Here is a 21005-nt window from a genome sequence, read left to right on the forward strand (position 1 = left end):
AGAACTCAAACTTTGGAATAATGTGTTAAAATTGTAGCGTTATCGAACGGTTAGCATTCTCTAAATGCAATACTGACCCTTTTAAAAAGAAAACAGTTGAACCTTCCACCAGTTTTCTAAGATTTTTTTGAGAAAAAAAAAAGAGTACGAAAAAAAGCTGTTGGGGAGAGGAAAATTTAACTCTGCAGCAAAAAATCGCAGAATTCGCAGTACCTTTAATTTTTATTAGTCAGTACAGGGGAGTAAAGCAAGAATCACAAGAATATGGAAGTCCGGCCGTTTACAGGAAACTAAGACAGTATAGGATGATATAAATTTGTTCGTTAATAGAAAGTCATTCTCATTTTGATACTTTCAACTCTATGAATGGTCTCTTCTGTACTAGTTACGATAATGACCTTTTCATTCATCAGTGCACAGGAGGTGAATGTCGTTATTTTGTTGTTATGTGTTTCTTGTTGAGAAGCCAGTTTATGCGTCTTCCAGCATTATCTAATGCTTAAAAGAGGTCAGGTAGGATCAATTACTACGGAAAGAATCTTGCTTCTGCACCACAAATGCGGTTGCCCTAACATTCCACTCTTGAAACAGTCAAAGTCCCTTCTGTGTGAGCAGCCAAATATTCTTGATAAATGACTTTGCAGATCTCCTTAAATGAGATTGTATACAGTACTTGTTTGGAACCCACGACATGAATATTCTATAACTTTATACAATTACATCATGAAGATGGAACTTCATTAGTTTGGCTATAACTGTAAAATCGATTTCGCAGACGAGTTCAACTAGTAGAGTGAGGCTCTTCTAGAACACACGACTGATTTACATGATGCTTTTAATGTGTGCCAGTCTGAACATAAGGGGAAACCGGACTTCAGACTTCTAGTGCTGTTCGTTTCGCTCACCTTCACTGCTCAGTAAAAACTAAATAGTAGCAGCACTTTCTGTGAAACTAAAATGTGTGTTTATTCGGACAACGCTTCCTTCGGTTTTTCTTTTTCGAAGAAATTTATGCATAGATGGAAGATTCCATAGTTTTTTCTTCAAACGTTTTAGAGTTTTACATTTCGAGAATATTCACACTATATTTTATACCTATACTTCTTTGATATCACTACAATTTGAAAACATTGCTAGGAGTGTGTGTAGTGAGTTGTTTTGTGTGATGTGTTTTTCTCCTGTTCCCCCCCCCCCCCCCCCCCAACAATTAGCTAACAATGGCTAACCACGTAACTAACATGCAATATAAAAGGATGTCAACTCCATCGGTAGATACTCTTGAAGATAAGGTTTTTAGCCAGAGACCGTAGACTGTTAGCTACTATTTGAGCAGTTGTTGTCATAGGTGTTACCAATTTGATGCGGAGGAGTGGGGTGGCGTGGCGTGAAACATGCAGTTTTCACGAGTATAAAACACTCGTTCATTTTTGACGAATCCGTTTTTTCGACGATAGCTATTGCGATTTGATTGGTGCGGTTTGGTCGTGATAGCAACACATCAAGTTGTGACAACGAAACTGTCCACAACATCTCATTTACACTTTGAAAAATCTACATGAAAAATGCGCGATACTACTACACTGTGCTGCAACAATTCCATGCCATGGACCCGTATCACCCCATCTTACTGCTTTCTGATGCCGAAGCACCAGTTCGACGCCGTGGAACACGTTTCACTGCTTTCTGCAATTTCATGACACAAATACACAGAGACTAAGCGCATTATTATGTAGGTGTAGGTGTAAGATAGTCTCATTGTTTAAAAAAGCGTATAGTTTTATGCCACATGTTATACCGATATAAGTATCATAATGAAAGTTATGCAAATTATGTACAAGTTATACAGGACAAAAAATTATGAGAGCGTACATAAGCGATCGATCGCAAAGATGAACAAACTGTATTCACACTTGACATGTCCCCACACTTGACATATTCAGCGAAGCAGTCGAAAGCTACTAAAAATGGAAGAAACACTGATCATTTAGGAAGCCATATTTATAACTGATTGTTGGATCCCCTATCGAAACTTCAATCGTGAACATTGATCCGCCATGTAAACGTATGTAAGTTAGGTGTGTTCAACCCAGACTGAAATAGGGTTAGAAGCGCACGATGGCGTCGAATTGGAGTACTACGTTGTGCTGGTACCGCGCAATAGCTCCAATCCGATTCATTAAGAAGTAAATGAGACGTTGCTAACCGTTTCAAAGTCGTGAAAGCTGCATGTGTTGCGTTTTAGTGCTATTCCCCCGCATGCCTATTCCCTTGCACGTTACTTTCACCAGATTAGTCAGACTCTTTCTTCAGAAATTAGAAGCACGCATGCAAACGATTGCTTACATAGTAGATTTATAGTAATATTCGAGTTTACGTGCTCTGACGTGGGACCTCAGCTTTATCAGTGTGATCAGGAAGTTTGCGTTTAGTCATGTTAACCCTTCTTTCTGTTCTAATGTAGCATGTCGTACTTCGGAGGGAAGAACATCTGGAATGACATGTTCATCTTCCCTCAGATGGTGAGAAGGCAAATGGACATCGCTATAACGAAGAGATCAGAGAAGAAGTCGTGAATAACTTTTTCCATTCCACCTCTCGCAATGATTGTTTAATTTGGGTCCCGAAGAGCACTCGTCCTCTTCTTTCGATTGGCGCATTCTTGACGGGCGTAACGAATGCTCTTTCACGCCTCTGCCAACAGCCAACACTTCTGGTCTTTTCTCTTTGAGGTCTTCTTTTATCACCTCTCTGCAAAGTCTTGCGAGCTTGGACGTAAGTTCTTGGTTGCTGGAGTTTCCGGAAATAGGCCTCTTTCGGTGGTTTCAGAATTTTGATCCTTCCTTGTGCAGTCATAAAGGTGTTCAATTTTGTATTCCTCGTTCATGCTGTCCATCGATGAATCTTTCCAAGAGCCGACGAGCGTAGCGAGAAGATCCAAGTTGAAGATCCCAGTTAGTTCAAAGACTGCTCAGTGAACTTCGCAGCTCTCCCCCTTCTCCGGGTAAACGAAAATCTCAGACGGAAGAGGCAGTGGTCCGATCTCGTACAAAACTTTGGCATAACAGGGACATCCGTCTGGCAAAACCTTTAACGGACGATGATGTGGTGATTTCATTACTGTGCCTTCCTCCCGGTGACTCCTACGTCCAGCGTAGAGAGTAGGGCTTCTGGAATTGCGAATTCCCATGGATAGTCTTAATTGTCATGATGAACGCGGAGAGCCTCCACCCTTATTCCTTCCATTGGAGGCCCCAGGTCCCGATGTGAAGTTGCTCAGACGTTCTTCTGGGACCAATTTTGGTGTTGAAATCACCAATTATGACCTCGTGGTCTTCTCTGCGTCTTTTCCGTAGAACTTCTCTAGATCTGCATAGGAATCTTCGACTTCTTCTTCGTAGCTTGATGTTGGAGTGTGAAGTTGCTCAGGCGTTCTTCTGAGACCATTTTGTCATTATAGAAGGCATGATCCTCTCTGTAGCTCTATACAGAAAGTATCGACTTCTTCTTCTTCGTAGCTTGATCCTAGAATGTTAGAGCATATGCGACGAAGATTGTCAAAGCAGGTTTTGGACCATATCTTCTCATCCGCAGACGCCCGATTCGGATCGTAAGTTGTAAGAAAGAACAGAAAGTCAACGTTCTTTGGCATACCCGTGTTGACAAAGGCATCAACTCCACTAACTCCTATTCTGTTCCTAAGAACAGCCCTTCTCCAATTTCATTTCGTTCAGTGGATGAATGTCACCTCTTCTCGATCAGTCCGATAAAATGGTAGTTAAACTTCCTGGCTTGCATCGTCAGATCTTCAATTTCCGAATTCGATGCAGCCGTGGGTCATCATAAGTACAGATCATCATCCTGGTCTTTTTCTATTTGTGTACTCTAAATGATTCCTGCAATGCCGTCTTTCCTCCCGCTACCGTACTAGACTTTCCTCCGAAATCAGGAGACTCTTTCAGATTATTGTGAGATGAATGCAATTTCAAAACCCATGGGCAGGTTGCAAGCGTCTGGTCACATGAATTTTTGAGGGGACGTTGCGTTCTCCCGGAGTGGAGAGGTGGAACTTATTTGTTGGAGGCGACTTCAAACCGCCTCCTTTGCTCCTTCAAGTCACTTGAATGCAGCCTTTTGGCGGGACCGACGTGCCGCTTAGTAGGATGTTATGAGTCACTCCTGGCACAGAAGAAACAGGAAGTCCGTTCCCTGAATCCACCTGCGTCTTAGGACAGGCACAGGGTCGCTTTTGGTCCGCGATTAGCCCCCTATCCGACACTTGATGACGCGCCTCATAGCTTCGCGACTAGACGGCTTTGATTCCTCTAGAGAGGGAGATACATGCACTATATTATTTGGATTCCTTTTATGCGAATAATAATGCAAATATTTGTGATGTTTGGTTTTGATGGTCATGACAACAAGTTAAATTTCCAGAAGGATCAAAATTTTCATTTAACCATGTCCATTTTAAACACTTTACTTTCCGTAGTAGTTCAAACGTTCTCTTGTCTTGGAACCTCGGCATATTCTGTGTATGTTTTGTAATAGTGTGCCTGCAGGTTCTTAGATTAGCATTTCGTTTACCTGACGTTTCGGCCTTTTCGCCGTTTTCAGAGGCCTAAATAGAGGTTTATAAACGTAGCATTGCTCTAATCATCCTTAGGAATCTGAAGACAGCGAAAAAACCAAAATGTCTGGCAAATAAACAGTTCCATCTAAAAATCTTGCAGGCACACTATTACAAAACATAGACTTTATTTTCCATTTCATTATCTTAACTATGTTTGCTAAAATATTCAATGGTTTGTCCTCAAATTGATGGTTGATTGTAAATATCGAATAATCAACCGTTTTGATTCTTCTCTCATAGTCAATATTTTCATTTTCTTGATGCGAATTTTTTTAATTTCTGAAGCAATGCTATTAGGTTTAGTTTGGAGCGCATCGTATACTTTATACTCCTTTCCTTGCCTTCGTACTGATGATCCCTCGCATTTGCCCGAACCTCAATGTCTTTCGCTGGTTTAGTATTCGCCCAAACTAGTACCGGATCAAAAGGTCTGAAAATGTGGCAGAAAAATCCCTTAAAAATATTTTACGCCCTCTATTTTTCTAACATTTCGCATTCTTCGGTATGCATTTATTTAACATCGACTACCTGCAAATTATGATTCCAAGTTGTTGCTGTTTCGGAAGAATACCGGTGTGAAATCAGGTTCCAATATTCTCCAAATGTAGTATTGGCGCGTTTAGGAAGAATGGCATAAAATTATCTTAACATTTTATCATGATTTCATCATTACTTAAATTACTAGAGAAAAAAATGTACTTAGAAAAATTACAAATTTAACTACACAGAAAATGTCACTACTTTTAATTTATATTGATCAGTGAAGGCGATCGAAGCGAGCAACACAAGAATTCTGGTGTCTGGCATTAGCTCCACGTTCAGACTGGTATATCATGTGAATAAGTAATGATTTGTGATATGTGATGAAATATTAGCCTCTCCTTCTAATGATTCGCTTTATCATTCATACCTAATTACCTGACATAAAATAAAGCAAACAAAATCAAAGGCGATTTCAAAATATTTATGTCCCGGGATAATGCGTCCTATAGCTTTAGTATGCAAGACTCTCTTGCTTAGGTTCTCACAAGTTGTTGTAATGCTGACAAATTGGAATAAACTTGAACGTTGTAATGTTCTCATGCCTCAATTTTTTCTTACTTAAGGGGCGTTCTTTGATTTCGTGGGGTTTTTTCTATCGTTTTTGCAAGAATAGGAGAAATAAAAGAAAAGAAAATAAATCCACTGAATGGTCGAGACAGTTTTAGTGCATCGGTGAAATACTATCAAAAAGAAAAAAATCTGCTCGCGTGTTAAGGTTTTCAGAAGAACCTGATTCCAACTGGCCCACAGAGGTCTCCATTGCTTGAAAGACGATGGAAGCTATACTATGCAAGGAACTTATACTTCACAGCGAATCTTATCTCTTATCTTATCTCAAATTTTCAACATTATGCAAGCCTTAGCCCTATTCAGCCGTTGACAGCGTCCAATACGGAGAAGCACTAACAACCATTGATCTGATCAGAAGTAGCATTTGATTCTGCGTTATCTTTTTTGCAATCACTCATAGAAAAAATGAAGTACAACTATGACAACGCAAAAAACAAGTATGAAAAGAAATTCTCCAAGAAATAGAAAGACTTGAGGAAGAAGTAAAACTCACAGTGTGATGAGTGAGGCAATGGAGTTCAGCCTAATGCTAAGTGTCAAGGTCACCAATAATTGCGGCCATGACAGACGACAGGCACGAAAAGTAGGGAAATGTTCTCGAGCTCAAAATGCTCGAATTGATCCTGATGCCTCAGAAACCAGTCAAGATTACGACTACACTGTCTCACGATGTGCAGCTCATGAAACCGCGCAATCGTCACTTTTACTACCGCCAAGAATAAATGTCCCAATATTTCACGGCAATGAAGAATTTCCAGAATTCTAGTCAGTCAAACGTTGGTCTACAATAACCCACCCCTCTCTCCCCCGTTATCTGTCATTTCAAAAATGGTTTTGTTGACAGAGAGTTCGCGCCATAAATCAGGGAAGCTCATCCGTGGAATCCAGTTGATCTCTATTATGGAAACTATTATGATAGAAACACTCCAGAAAAATACGAGAACAAATCGGCCAATAGATAACGAAAGGATCGACAAGCTGTTGAGAGAGCAGAAAAACGAATTTGTCTACAACTAAATGTGCACTTTGCTGAATCAGACGGTGTCAACACGGCAATATATCAAATCTACAAAAGATTCAATGTGGATTGAAATGATCTTGAGCCAATTCCATAGAGTCATCGTTAAAGCAGTGCTGGTAAAAATGCGAGAACAGAAAGATGCTACAATTGAACTCATTTCGCAAATGACCGAAAAAGTAATAGCGGTCAGATCATACGTATAATCACGGTTAAGACTACCTACTAGTCAGGTCAAAACAAAGGACAATGAGAGTCATTACTTTATTATCAGGCGTTGCGTCATTTGTGGAAAAAGCGGTCATCACCCATGACAATAAAAGACTCCAATCACCACTGTTGAAAGGCGAAAAATTGTCCTCCAAGGACTCGTGTGATGGAAATCCTACTCTGAGCATCATCCCAGCAGAGAATGTGACTGGCTCTGGTCAGGCTTGCAAAATACGTTTCGAATTTTGTACGGCTGTTTTCTGTGTGAAGCCTTGTGTTATGTCTCTTTTCCTCACGCTGAAGTTTTCTTCCAAAATCTTATTCTTCGATTTCTAACGTAAGTGAAAAAATTCAGCAGAGAAGTTAGAAGAATAAGAAATATTACTTGAGCGTTATGCGTCGTTTGCGGGAGCAATTCACCTGAAGGGGCCAAATTCGAGGGTAAACAACTCGTAGTTTTTTATGAGGAAAATCCGCCATCTCACACGTATTTGGTTTTTCGCGACTTTTTTAAAATGAAAAATCCCATTCGTACCGTTCTACAACCGCCCTACTCACCTGATTTGACTGCGTCTAACTTCTGGCTGTTCCTTAAACTCATCGTTTTGACTCGATTGAGGAGATGAAAGCAGCATCGAAGAAAGCGCTCAGGGCCATCCTGGAAATCAAGAATAGCATATGTCTAGAATTTTGGAAGATTCACGAGTATAAGTGTATTGCTGCTGAAGAAGAGCAGTTTGAAACAAATTTCGAAGAATAACATACCATTTTTGTTCTGTTTGAAAAGTCTTAGTGCTTTTTGGTCCAAATACTATGCTAAAGCAATAGGCCGCGTTCTCCCGAGACAAATAAAGAGAAAATTTGAGGTCACAATTATGCGGATAATAACATTAAATGGGCAAGTAGACATTCCGGAAAAAACGTCTACGCAAGCCTACTTCACAAATACATAAGGCCGAACCAATATACGGTCAACAAAAAAAAAAGAAAGAGAAGGAAGAAACACATTTGAGTTGATATATACTATAACAATTAGAAGAAATTAATTTTAGCTCAAAAAGTATTATTTTATGATATTTTAGCTATTTTGTATGTTTAACTGCACATATTGGAACATTTAGCATGCCTATCCGCTCACAGATCCTTTTTTGATTCCATGATCCTTTTCTGCATGGTCAATTTATACATTTTTCCGTGCTCGTAATTGTTTGACTTTTCTCATGGTTGGGAGATGCAGACTCTATCGGACTTTATATATTCCTTTTTAAGCACATTTACTATCCAATATGCGATTTGCTAACTCAAGAAGATATTAATGGAGACCCGCAGATCTATGGCGGAGTGCCAAACGTGCTTTTTATTTATAACGACGTAGGAACTTTTAGTTCTTTTTTTGACCAATTGGAAAAATGTCATTGTTTGTGCCTCGTTTGTCACCATTTACTTTTCCAGACCGACGCAGAATCACTTGACATAGGATGCGTGTTGAGAGCTGCTGTGCCTAGCGTTGCCGTCGTTGAAATTGCGCAAAAACCTTGCATGCAATTGCTTACTGTAATAAGTATTACTATTCTGGTGGGAGTTTAAGAGGAAACGTTTTGAATGTCAGAATGTTAAGATTGATGCTTTGCCGGAAGAAATCCATATACTAGTGACCCGCGGCAGGTTCACAATGCAGTTCTGTGATGCACAAGTGTACGGCGCGATCCCAAGCGTGATAGAGGTTGGTTTGCGGTCCTCTTTCATTGTATCTTATCTTACTTAAAATATTTCGAAGGTGCGCATCACCACATCAACAAATCGGGGCAACGCAAAATTTCTAACTTTCAATATGATAGCGAACGGAGGATTTCTGAAGTAAGTACATTTACATTGGTGGGGCATAAATAACATTGACCTGTTATTATCGCTCAAAATGAAAATTTGGGAAGACTTACAGAGTGGATAGAATAGCTATGGAATTTATCTTTGCAGTGGGAGTACACAACATCAAATTGAGCAGATTCTTATAGCAACTAACAGGAACTTCGAATAAAGAAACAAAGACAGCGAAAAACGTATAAATATTCTGTGCTCGGCGGCGTATACCTGCACATTATGAGACATTATTATGTTTTAGAGTAAGATTGTGTGTTTGTACGCAGGAGGACTTAAAGGCAGCATATTACGAATCTGGGATGGTACGGATTTCAGGTGGAGTATACGGGATTGTAGATTATTGAGAGAAGGGTGATTCCGTCCATTTCTCTCAATAACCACCAAAACCGCAGAGCCCCCGAGCCGCGCGGACGCGCTGTTTGGGGGCTCCACGGTTTTGGTGGTTATTGACTATTCACACCAGTGCGCTCAATAACCGTCAAAACAGCAAAGTCGCCAAACCGCGCACGCGCGCGGTTCTGAGCCGTGCAGGCAGCCTAAAGATGTAGATGACAAATATGAACGTGGTGACATTCAATTCCCCCTAACTGTCCCAAGACGGCATTGGCAATCGAATTTCAGTGGATATACTCCTTACGTTGTTCCTCTTAGACGTGATGCGTAACCCTACGCCTGTAGGTGCGACAGTAGACATCTCGTAGGAAAATTTGAAGGCCAAGGCCATTTTCCACGCTTTTTTTTTGAGGATAGGTAGGAGAATTGAGCATAACCACGCTCTTACTCGTGATCCAAACTCCTAACCCTACCTTTTCGTGGATGATCCTTAACATTGTCAATTCCGTATGTCTCTCAAATTAGAGTCAAAACTACCAAATTTCTGTCGCAATAAGTGCAAATTCCCCGCGTTGACAACATTATATTCTTGCATAGGGAATTATTTGAGTGAGCAAATGTGCTTATAGCATAACGCTCAGGTTTCACAAGGAATTTGTGGCCAATAAAAATGACGGTTGTTGAGAAAATCACTGTCAGAACCCGGGGAAGCGTTTTATGTTTTCAAACAAATGACAATCAAAAACAAATATGAACAAAAAACAGCAAAATATAAGGGAAAAGCGAAACCAAAAGGAACGGAAAGGAGTAAAAAATAACTCTAAACCAAACAGGGGAACGCAAGGAATAAGGAGGCAATGAAAAATGGAAATAGATAGTATAGAATTACTAAAATACAGAGTATAGACGTTGAGAAAGTTTGTTACGCCACCAATGCAAAACCTCATGACATACTATGTTTCCACCTCGTTAGCTCGAGGTTGGATCTCAACTTATTACGGACTGCTTGCACAACCCCTCCTCGAATTGTCCAAAAAATTGATTGCGGAGAGCAAAATCAGTGCATGAAATCTTGACTCTAGCTTATGTTGAATGATAAATGTATCTTGATTTAGAACTGTCGTATCCATTTAAATGTAATTGTGTCGAAGAGAGCAGACTTGAGGAATTGGGGCAACTGTGTCCGTTCAATTTCTACTGCGTGCACTACTCCAGAACTGTGCACGATCTGCCTTTCAATCAACCGTGTGCCGCCACATAGAACAATCAAGATATCGTAGTAAGGTAATCAAAGATAAACTTACGACGAAAGACAAAAGGATGCATTCCGAATGCAAACGCTTTTTTTTCTGAGGCATTCTGTATGGAACTCGACTCAACCCATCGATGGGATCTCTAGTTTAGTGTCACCAATGTTGAGCCTCATGGCGTTGTTCGAGGAAAAGAAATGGGTTCTAGCGGTTCTCGTAAAAACCACATTTCAAATATTTTTACTTCAACTACTTGCAATATCAAAACGATGTCGTTTGATGTACACAAAGGTTTTGCCACCATCTGCACCATTGATTAAGTAGCACTGCTGTTGAGAAAGCGTTTGACCACTTTATCAATTATAGGTTTTCTTTTCGGGATTTAGAAGGACGTATTAGTCCTTTCTTTTCCTTCAAGGCTTAAGCTCTCTTAGAACATTGTCCACATCGAGCTGAGAAAAGAGAGGTTTCTGAAAAGACTTGCAAGTGTTTAGTTCTCTCGTTAAATGTCACCGATATGAGTGTAATCCGCTAAAGACATAGTCTTTCGTGGACTTCTGTCTATAAGCTAAATAAAGGTGTTGAGATACATCTGCATTGATCCGCCGAATTCAATTCATTTCAGAGCAGAGGTATATTCAGAGCTATACCTGTTCTCGGATTGGTCTTCGATTTGTTCGAGCAAACCCCAGCAAGATTTCCATCTTTCCCAACCAGAGAAAGCGGAATATCTCTAATGTTACCCTTTCGATAGAGCTTTCAATGCCGCCGACTGCATTTTCCTTTTGCTCAAAACGTACGGGTTTCTGAAACATAGGTCAGACTAGGAACGCTACGGCGATGTTGAAGAGGTGAGCACGTAGTCGAATGTTCTTGGTTTTCTTCACTGAATCGATGCTCTATGTAAGCTTCTTCTCACTTCTGCTCTTCTCACGCTGCTCGTTCCGTTGAGCATGAATTGTGCATTAGAAACTCGTATGTTTTTCACACAGATCGTCTTGCCCACATGTAGCTGGAGATCCCTTCACACTTTGTGGAATTCTGCTCACATTATGCTCTTCAAGGGGCAGTTTCAGATGCCATTTGCGCATTTATTTAACAATCAGTTTCATTCGTGCAATCCCCACCAGCAGTTTTGCGAATGTTAATCTTTGAATGTAGTTTTTAGCTCTATGTGTGCCCAGAACATTCGTGCAAAATATGTGCAGTTCGGTCAACTGACCGGTTGTCTATTGAGGCACTTTGATACTCTGAAACGTAACAGTAATCGTCTCATCTTTGGTTCTTCGGATTCGTTTGCATCTAATCAAACCTCATTTCAAGAAATCTCTCAAAAGTTTCTTGCGCACACACGTTAAATCATATTCCCTTTAGGCAATTAAGAAAGGTTTATGACAGTGAATTTGAAAAAAAAGATCGACTGGGAATTTCAGGATAGATCAACTGGTTTACTTAATCGGTCTTCGAAAATTCTTTCTGAATTGCGGTGGTATAGAAAGAAACATAGAAGCGGGCTAAATTTGAATATTTACTTACTGGATCGGTTGGTTTTAATTATTGGTTGACTTTTTTGTTCCCATCTTCGCCGAGAAGTCCCGTCGTTGAATATAACTGTGATCAATCTCTTCCATTTATAACACACACACACAGAATTCGTTCGTCAATGTCCCATAATTTGCGGGTTTTGGTGTTTCGTTGCCTCTCGACACCACGAGATCTGAGCACCCTCAGATGCCATGCCCGGCAGTTTAATGCAACAAAATAGGGTGTTTTTACCAGATCCAGGTATTTGATCAAGTTGTGTTATGCATTGACAGTGTCCTGCACGACGACATCTTTTGTAAGACCTGGGTGACTTCCGCGTACGTGCCCACAGCGTAAACTCAAACGCCTATAGCATTCCGTACAATCAGAGCAACACCAAGCAGGTAGCGATCAGACGATAACTCTTTCTTAATTGTAATAAAAAAGGATAAAGTCACTGGCGTATCAATCCACTTTGGATGCGCCAACGCGTTTTACAGCCGGTAATCAAGTCAGTGTTTTTATCCTCCCAGACAAGTTTAGTACCAATTTATCGACCCCGAAGGGATGAAAGGCGTGGTGAGCACTAGGGCGCATTCGAACCTCACTCGTGCAGGAAGCGGAACCTCTAACCGCTACACCACACACGCCAAATTAATTGTAACAGGAACATTTTAATTCCTCAATGTGAATATGATCCAGAGAATGGTAAGGCGTTCTTACAGGAACAGCAATTTTGGTCATTTAGCTGAAATTTTCGAAAGGCGCTTCGAAGATTATATCTTTATTAAGGCGAGCGATGACAGCAACTAGCACCAGTTATCTTTTGTAGCAATGTGTGGGGCAAATAAAAGTGGCTCAGGGAAAAGTTCCAGACTACAAACAAACACATCAGTGAAAAGGGAATAGTTTACTACTGCTGCTACCTGTTTACAGGAGATGTTGAAAATGAACAGCATTCATCTGCTGGCACCTTTTAGCCCTTGTCAGGAAGTTGTAGAAGGCTGATCGAAGAAGGACTGCTGCAATGGCTGGAATCTCAAGAGAAATGTACACCTGCAATTTTGAATACTATGAGGGTTACGCAAACGGAAACACCTTAACCTTGAGGGTCCCACAAAAAGTAATCGCACACAGATCAGGTGACCTGGGTCAGGAATGAAGACTGTGTGAATGTGATGCATGGTTCGATGGGATGTGTAGGGGGTTGCACCTAGCTGTAGGTCTTTTCCACAACAAACATTTGAACTGGTTTCGATCACGTGTGCCGTCAATTGTGTAGCCCCTCGTCCGAGCTACTTTCATTTGCAACCTCCGCTATAGTATAAACAGGTTAGCGAACTATCTCATTTGCTTTGGTGTGTTTCTTTGTAACCTGAAACTATTTTCTCCAGGCCACTTTTATTTGCCCCATCCGTTAGTAGATCAGCTAAAGCAATGAAACAAAGTAACAAGGTGTCTGGTGTTAATCAATCCGGTTGTATTGTGTCAATGCGTTTATTTTGATTCAGGATCGTTTCAGGCTTAGGAGTCCGTGTATAGCCTTGTAATGGCTTGTGGGGCTGCCTGATGCATTAAATCAGTGCTTTTATCTTCATAGACAGATCCAGTACCAACCTGTCGACCCCGGAGAGATGAAAGACTTGATTAGCCCTAGTTGGCGGTTTCGAATCATCGATGGGTCGTGTGGCCACACTGGAGCCTGACCTACTGCGCTACTGCCTCCCTTAGCTGGATCAACATCAACATTAAAACATTCCAGTGCTATTACTTCCGTTGATTGTTTTGTCAACGGTTCGTCACCCATTTCTTTTGTTGTAATAACGAGAACAGAAAAAATACTCGCGAAAATGCTGCAGCTGCAGCGAAGAAGCGACTTGAACATCAACTACTAAATGATTAGAATAATTCTGGAATAAAACCGTAATAGAAGATTATAAGTGAATACGATAGTGCTTTCCATTTTGTCCTGCGACTAGTTGTGATATAAATATTAAGATTTGATTTGGAAATGGACGAAGTGAATATCGCAAGAAACATGTTGATTGCGTTTCGAATCCTAATATCAATCGCCTTGTCAGGAAGGCCGTACCAAAATGGGGTTAATTTTTTTTTGCCTCCATCAGCATATCTTGTAAGTGTTTTAATTTTTACATCTCCAGTTTTCCGACTTCCATCGAGTCAGTCACTTGGTTGCAAAACCAGCACTAGGCCATCAGAAGGATGTGTTTCTGAGAAAGCTGGAGGTTTGTAAAGCTATTGCAGCTATTGTAGAGTTGTTCTCTATTATGCCTGAAGCCTGAATGGGCGCACTAATTTTTTGGTGTCTTGATAACTCAATTTCGAGAACGCTTTTAGATGGCAAATCATATTTCTTAGGTAGCTCTTCCGTTTTCTACGATCTCCATGATCACGTATATACCTGTGTTCATCTTCGCTTCAGTAATATCATTCCTGTTGGTAATCCCATGTGTAAGTTAGATGGATGGTAGATATTGTCTCGCAATGATTTGCCTGATTCCACAAGTGACAGTCTATAGAAATTTGCTCAGAGTCGCCAAGCTATTCGAATTGACAACCTCAAAGTAGATGAGGACGAGATGAGACCCGAACAATTGCCCAGTCTTTATGGTCAGCTTGAAAAAGATGCATTAGAGAAAGTAATTCGGGACATTCCGAAGGTGGTTTCGCTATCAAAATTGGTGTCGTGTTCAATCTTTAGACAGCAGTTCTGAACTTGACGCAAATACTGTTTTCAGATGGAGCCCGTTAAAAAGGTCTCTGCTAATGCCTATGGACCTGTTCCCGGATCCGGATCCGGATCTACGACAAGCGCATCAACAGCGTGTACTCCAGATCATCCACCTATAATGATTGCCGAAATTAAACCAACAAAGGAGCAAGAGTTTGCTGATATTCAAAAAACTATGTAAGTCATGTTAGTTATTTCTATTTCGTGCCACAAGGGTCATATGAATTCAGAGTCATTATTCTTTCTGAAAAGTCTGGCACCATTTTTTCGAACTTGAACGGGTGAAAAGTTTGCATAGCCCAGGGCAGTTTGAAATCGTCAACTGTGCAAGCACCGTGGAAACATTGATCTGCGCTATCCTCACCCTGTAAATGGTTGGATGTAGATTTTACTGCAATAACTTAAAATAATGGAACCGTTCATATTGAAGTACAAGTAATGAGGAACTATAAAAAGCAAAAAGAAAAAAGATCAGGGGAGTCAGCATATTACGAAATTGACATAGTGTGAGAACCTGATGGAAGACATAGAGTTTGGTGTGTAACTTACGACCATGAGAGTGGTCACGATTCCTTTCAATTCCTTGTCCTACTGAAAAACGACATGGGAAACGGTTCACAGACGCAACGTGTACGATGGTGGCGCTTTATAACACGTCATAGAAGTTAATTATAGATATTTAGACAGAAATTTCCTTGTTGAAATGTTCCAAAATAGCAGATAGATTAACTCTATGCAAGCTTCGTAGTATGGAAACATGATGAAAACCATAGCGTTCGTTCCAGAAAACGAAGTGAGAAATGTCGGTCGTTCTTACGAAGTAAGATCCAATGCGCCACCCCTGTTCACGCACCGCTTCCACGCGCGAGCGGCCAAAAACCAATGACGTTTTCCCAGCAGCCTATTTAGAGGTATCACCCCACGAATCTGACGTGGTATGGATTTTTTGTTGGAGTACTTCTATATCGGGTCGTAGATCATGAATACAGAGGTAGTTCCGCTCACTGTAAACATCACTGTAAACAGACGGCTTTGGGATGCTGTTCCTTACGACGTCCTCTATTGCAACGCGCACCCTTGCGCTCCGCCCCTGCCTGAGATTCGTCAAATGAAATGAGTTGTCCGTCTGGATCATTGGATTTCTTGCCTTTTGATTTGTTTGCCGAATGGATCATCCCGAAGCCGTCTGTTTACAGTGATGCAGAGAGAGATAAGCGGAACCACCCCTGTATTCATAATCTACGAGTATAGGTGTACTGCAGCGAAAATCCACACCACGCCAGATTCATGGGGTGATGCATTTAAATAACACAAACCAATAGGATGAAACTGGAACGAGTACGAGGATGGCTAGTTCTAAATCTGCCTCTCCTTAAAAAGATGTAAGGACCACTTTAGTTCTGACAAAGTACGTTAGTTTGCTCGCAGAGTTCAGGGCCGCGCGGGCGCGCGGTTTGGCGGCTCTGCGGACTTGGTGGTTATTGAGTATTCACGACAGTGCACTTAATAACCACCAAAACTGCAGAGCTGCTAAACCGTGCATCCGCCTGGCTCTGAACTCTGCGGACAGCCTAACGGACCTCGTAAGAACTGAAGCGGTTCCTACGCCTTTTTTTAAAAAAAAGATTGGGCAAAGTCACCCTCGTATATTGGTAACCATCTCGAACTCTATGTTTTCCGTCAGCTTCCGTTCTTCGTCGTCCATCCATACTATGTCAATCTCCTGATACGCTCGCATTAATTGTCTGCGACGCAACTCATAAGCCCCCGGTTCTTTATGTGACACTCAGATCAGACCGTCTTGTTACCGTATCACTTTGTCTGCGCTGACTCATCCTTTTGTCCAGTTATTAGACGGAGTATCAATCTGGCGATCTCGGCGTTTCAAAGAACCCCAGATTGATGTTCCGTCTAATAATTGATGTAATGTTCTTCTCTCTTCGTTCTCAAGCGCAATGATCACTGATAGAATTAACTTTCTTTCAAAATGTGCTCGACACTTCGGCGCGTTTTTCTACTAGAATCACATGACAACTTTGAGAAAATCAATTCAAAACTCAACTGCTTTTCACTTGCCGCACGAGATATGGAGCATAGTAGGGAAAGGATGAATGATCCACTTTCCTTCTTTTCCTACTCGCTCCTGCTCAGATGTTTGTTTACGTCTTTTACCACCATAGAGGTGATCATACATAGGTGTTTTAGGCGAGTGAAAGTATAAGCACTCATGTTCCATGTTTGAACAGTGAAAGATCGACGGCGAATGAATTCACTCACCGTCGTCTGCACGTAATTTGTCTTAAAATGGTAATTTGGGGAATTTCAAATACCACTGTCTCCCCTTCTTCGAGATCTATCCACGAATTGACTTTTCAATGAGAAGGAAGAAATTCCTCGCAAAAACGCAGTAATTGCAGCTTAAGCTTAATAGCCCGCGATCATAGTTGGACAAGCGTACAAAGATCTCCCATCTCCCATCTTTCATCAAAAACATCAATTTGGATTGTAGAATGCAGAAGAACGCCTGAAACGCCTCGAACTCGCACTTCTGCATAAAAAATCGAAGATGAAGTGAAGAAATCGAGGAATACCCGTCTCCTGGATTACCCCCTTGCAACCAGCGTACTTTTCGCTTAGATCTATGTTCTAGAAAGCTGAACACTTAGTAAGCAAGAAGAAAATGCAGCCAACGAAATTGAACGCTTGCTCGAAAAAGTAATGTTAGGAACATCCCATCTTCTGTATGTGGAAGAAGGGATCGAAGTTTACGTCAACGATGAACTGTCAGACAAGATTTTACTTTCTTTGGCATCCACTGTGGCCGAAACCAAGAAAACTATAATTAGAAGGGCCGAACACGTAATGCGTGTCAACGGCAACCATGGGGCCAGACCCGTGAGCGACTGGCCTCCAGGCGATGATAAATGCATTGCAGGAAGACTGGAGACCTAATAATCAGACTTTTTCACGACGTCATTTGAAGAACACTATGATGCTCTTTGTATCCCTTGCGATAGGAGAAGTCAATGGGCGACTTCCTTCGGGACAAATGGAGGACTAGCGTCGTCAAGCTAGCGTCAATTAAAAAAAAAGAAAAGGTAGTCAAGGTGATTAAGGTGACTACAGCACATTTTTCAAAATGTAATCCAAAATCCACTCCCGAAGATTAAATTGTCAAAAACAGTCGCAAAGCTTGCAATTATGCGAAAGGAATCTCTGAGCATACCAATCGGAAGCCCAGAAGGCGCTAATGCTCTGAGAATATGCTTTGAGAATTTGGTTTTGCCAAATGTGTGGCCTAAAAGCGAGCGAAAAGTACTATAAATTCGATATTTCTCTTGTCTTCAAAAAATGTTGATGTTGCCACATTGATTGTTAATGGAAAGGTATACATTTTTAGCTGTAGAAAACTTATTAGAAAATGTTTCAGGAATCTACTTCTTTTTGACAATAGTTCAAATTGTAATGTTTACTATCCAGCAGTCTTTTATTTTATCGAATATTTTGTTATTATTCAATTAATTAATTAGTTAATTGTTTTATTTTGTCAAATTTAAAAACATGCTCAAGGAAGTGCATGATGTTAATCTCGAGTCGGTTTGCAACGCTCAAAATTTCTCACTTGACTCCACCTACCCTACTATATTTAAATATAAATGAACAGTGAAGAAAGTTCTGTACAACTCTTACTCATAAAAGATCCACTGATTATTTGAAACGTACATATAGGAAGGGGAATGACCAAGGAACTAGAAGAAATCATGAAATAAAAGGAAAAGTAGAGAAGGCAAACAAAACAAAACCTGAATTGAACTATCCGAACCATTACAAAAATCCTTGATTCCTTCCTAACTCTTTAGGCACCTAAATCATGTCTTGTAATGAAGCTTTAAATGAGTACGTTTTCTACACTTTAAAATGTAACTTTCTTATTAACCTTAGAGAATTTACGAAAACAGTGGCACTCTCAAATTCACGTATGATGTTGACTGCCGAAAATGTTCAAAATGACCTTCAGATTATATTGGATGTATTGTCCAAATGTGAGGAACCTAGAAACGTTTTTTTCATCTCACTATGTAGGTTATATCCGTGAGATATACATATGGCCGGATTGCGGAGGAGTGGAAATATTTAGAGAAGGTCCGCAAAATGTCGCCTGTTTTCACAAACATTTCACCTAACCAAATTCTGGAAGCGTATTTGAAATCAACGGCCTCTGTGCTTTCTGTGTTTTAATGTGCTGCTACATTCATTGAAGTCGTCACAACCATCAAGACATCTCCCAGAGTTTCTGAACTTCTTTTCTGATGAATTGTATTCTATTGTCTATTATCGTCGTCCAAATTTACGCTGACAATGGAATCGCCGTCTTCTGAAGTCTGAAGCTTTTGGACCTACCACCGACCCTGATGATCGTAAAGGGGCGTGGTACAAAATGCTTCCCCGTTATAGTTTTTCGGTGGCATAACCGTTTGCATTGTCCAGGAGCACGACAGACAACACTCTGCTCACTCATTACTTCATTTTGTGTTTATATTATACTGGTATCGAATGAGTGCTTGAAGCTGAAGTTCGAATTTCTTAAAATGAAAAACCTATGCGATAAAAAGAAACTATGAAATCTTTAGCCTAAGCTTATTTTTTAAAAAAGAGGTAGAAAGCGTTGTTAGGAGAACACAACTCTGGTTTTATAGAAATGCCATTACTATGAATTTTCTTCGATCACTGAATTTCCATTGATCAGCGAAGCGAAACATCTGAGAAAGTCTGAGAAAGAAAGTTTGGCCTTAACCGGGCGTTCATACTGGTAATAAATAATTCCACTGAACCACTGTCTCGGTCTGTTCAATTAGTGTTTAGAGAACCCTTACTCTCTAACACCCTCTCTATAACCTAACTAACTCACAATTTTCTAACAGTCGTAAATATCTGACTGTCTGTTGAAACCGTGGATGCACATGGACCACATGGTTAAGAAGTTAATCGGTCTATCAAAGAGTAGTGTGAAATCATCCTTAATATCTCTTTTCATTCATGCAGCACGAACTCGATACTCCTGTCTGTAGAAGTTACGCAATAATTATATATGCAACAATAATTTAGCATTCGTAGTCTTTTTCATGCTTTTACATTATTTTTGGATAGTAAAAAAGTTTACCGAAAAGTCAAAAAGCCGCCGATTATAAGAGAGAACTACATCGTTATCATTAATAGTTTCCCATTTGCAGGGATGAGAACTCAATTAAAGCTATGGAAGAGACGCAGCGTTCGAGCCCGAAATCACAACACGAGAAACTTCAGATAAATGCTCTTGAAAATAAACAACTTCGTTGATATTAATGAAACGTGTTTTCTTCTAAAGAGATTGAAGAGTGGTATGGCATGATATGGTTTTCACAAAGAATTCTATTTATAATTCACGGAGACGCGCTTCCACATCATATATATGTGGAAGTTCAATTCAGCAGTCGTCTTTCCTATTATTTGCTCTTTTTATGAAGGTAATTGAGAGAAGTACTCTAAAATCAACTTTTATGTCATCAGGAAAACCGTATATTCTATGGAACTAAGCTAGCATGTGGGTCTATAGTGCATTTCATGTTCTAAGTCTATACGCCAGTCAAATAATTGCAGACCACCGAATTAATCTCACCGACGACAAAGGTAAACAGACCGACAACAAAAGGCAGCGAAAACACCTGAGTCACCACGGAATAAAAGCACACATCCACGTGCTACGCGAACTTATAAATAGCACCCAAAAATAGAAAAAACCTGAAATTTTTGTAGGATTCAACTAACGCAGGAGGGAGAGAACTCTCAAAGGAAAGCATCTTTTCCGGTTTCCGATGTTTTGTTCTCGTTCTTTCGAAAAAAAAAACAAGACTGAAAAAGAATAAGAAAAATTCGATAAGTTGAGTACCTGAATCTACAAAAGGAAATCTGGCAGACACTAATAGGCAAAGCTCTCTTCCCCAATCTCCAGCTGAGAATTACCCCTGATACTGTGAACTGTCGGAGCGGAACGTGAGAAGGGGCAGAATTATGGGTCGTTGCAGTGCCACTAAATACATGTTATATTTCAGTACAACAAAACGACCACCGCTGAACAAAAGTCAAAAGTTTGGTCAATTGTTTTAAAGAGCAACGAAACTTCCTTTAATTACTAGATGTTGATAGTGGATCAGATAAGACACCTCACTTGATATAGCGATTTGGGACGTGCAAAAATTCCAACAGATCTTGAAACCATTTTTGATCAATTCGACTCGTTGCTTGTATTTTCTTTAAGAA

At 40.4% G+C, this 21005-nt stretch overlaps 1 protein-coding gene across 2 annotated transcripts; it reads left to right on the forward strand.

The window, feature by feature from the left end:
- Positions 1-366: 366 nt before the first annotated feature.
- On the forward strand, positions 367-20045 carry RB195_021014 (uncharacterized protein; the record flags this gene model as incomplete). 2 transcript variants are annotated; one of them, XM_064189634.1, is made up of 11 exons in its annotated part: positions 367-423; positions 8241-8342; positions 8424-8525; positions 8590-8694; positions 8749-8828; positions 13955-14057; positions 14119-14202; positions 14336-14428; positions 14509-14637; positions 14716-14885; positions 19940-20045. In XM_064189634.1, the coding sequence occupies 11 exons, from the start codon at positions 367-369 to the stop codon at positions 20043-20045; spliced, it is 1131 nt and encodes a 376-aa protein (XP_064045515.1). The 2 variants fall into 2 exon arrangements, with proteins under 2 accessions (XP_064045515.1, XP_064045516.1); XM_064189635.1 differs by lacking the exons at positions 13955-14057; positions 14119-14202; positions 14336-14428; ... (1 more) ...; positions 14716-14885; positions 19940-20045 and adding an exon at positions 8946-9006.
- Positions 20046-21005: the final 960 nt, after the last annotated feature.

The sequence above is a fragment of the Necator americanus genome, chromosome II (assembly GCF_031761385.1).
Source record: "Necator americanus strain Aroian chromosome II, whole genome shotgun sequence".
Lineage (NCBI taxonomy): Eukaryota > Metazoa > Nematoda > Chromadorea > Rhabditida > Ancylostomatidae > Necator > Necator americanus.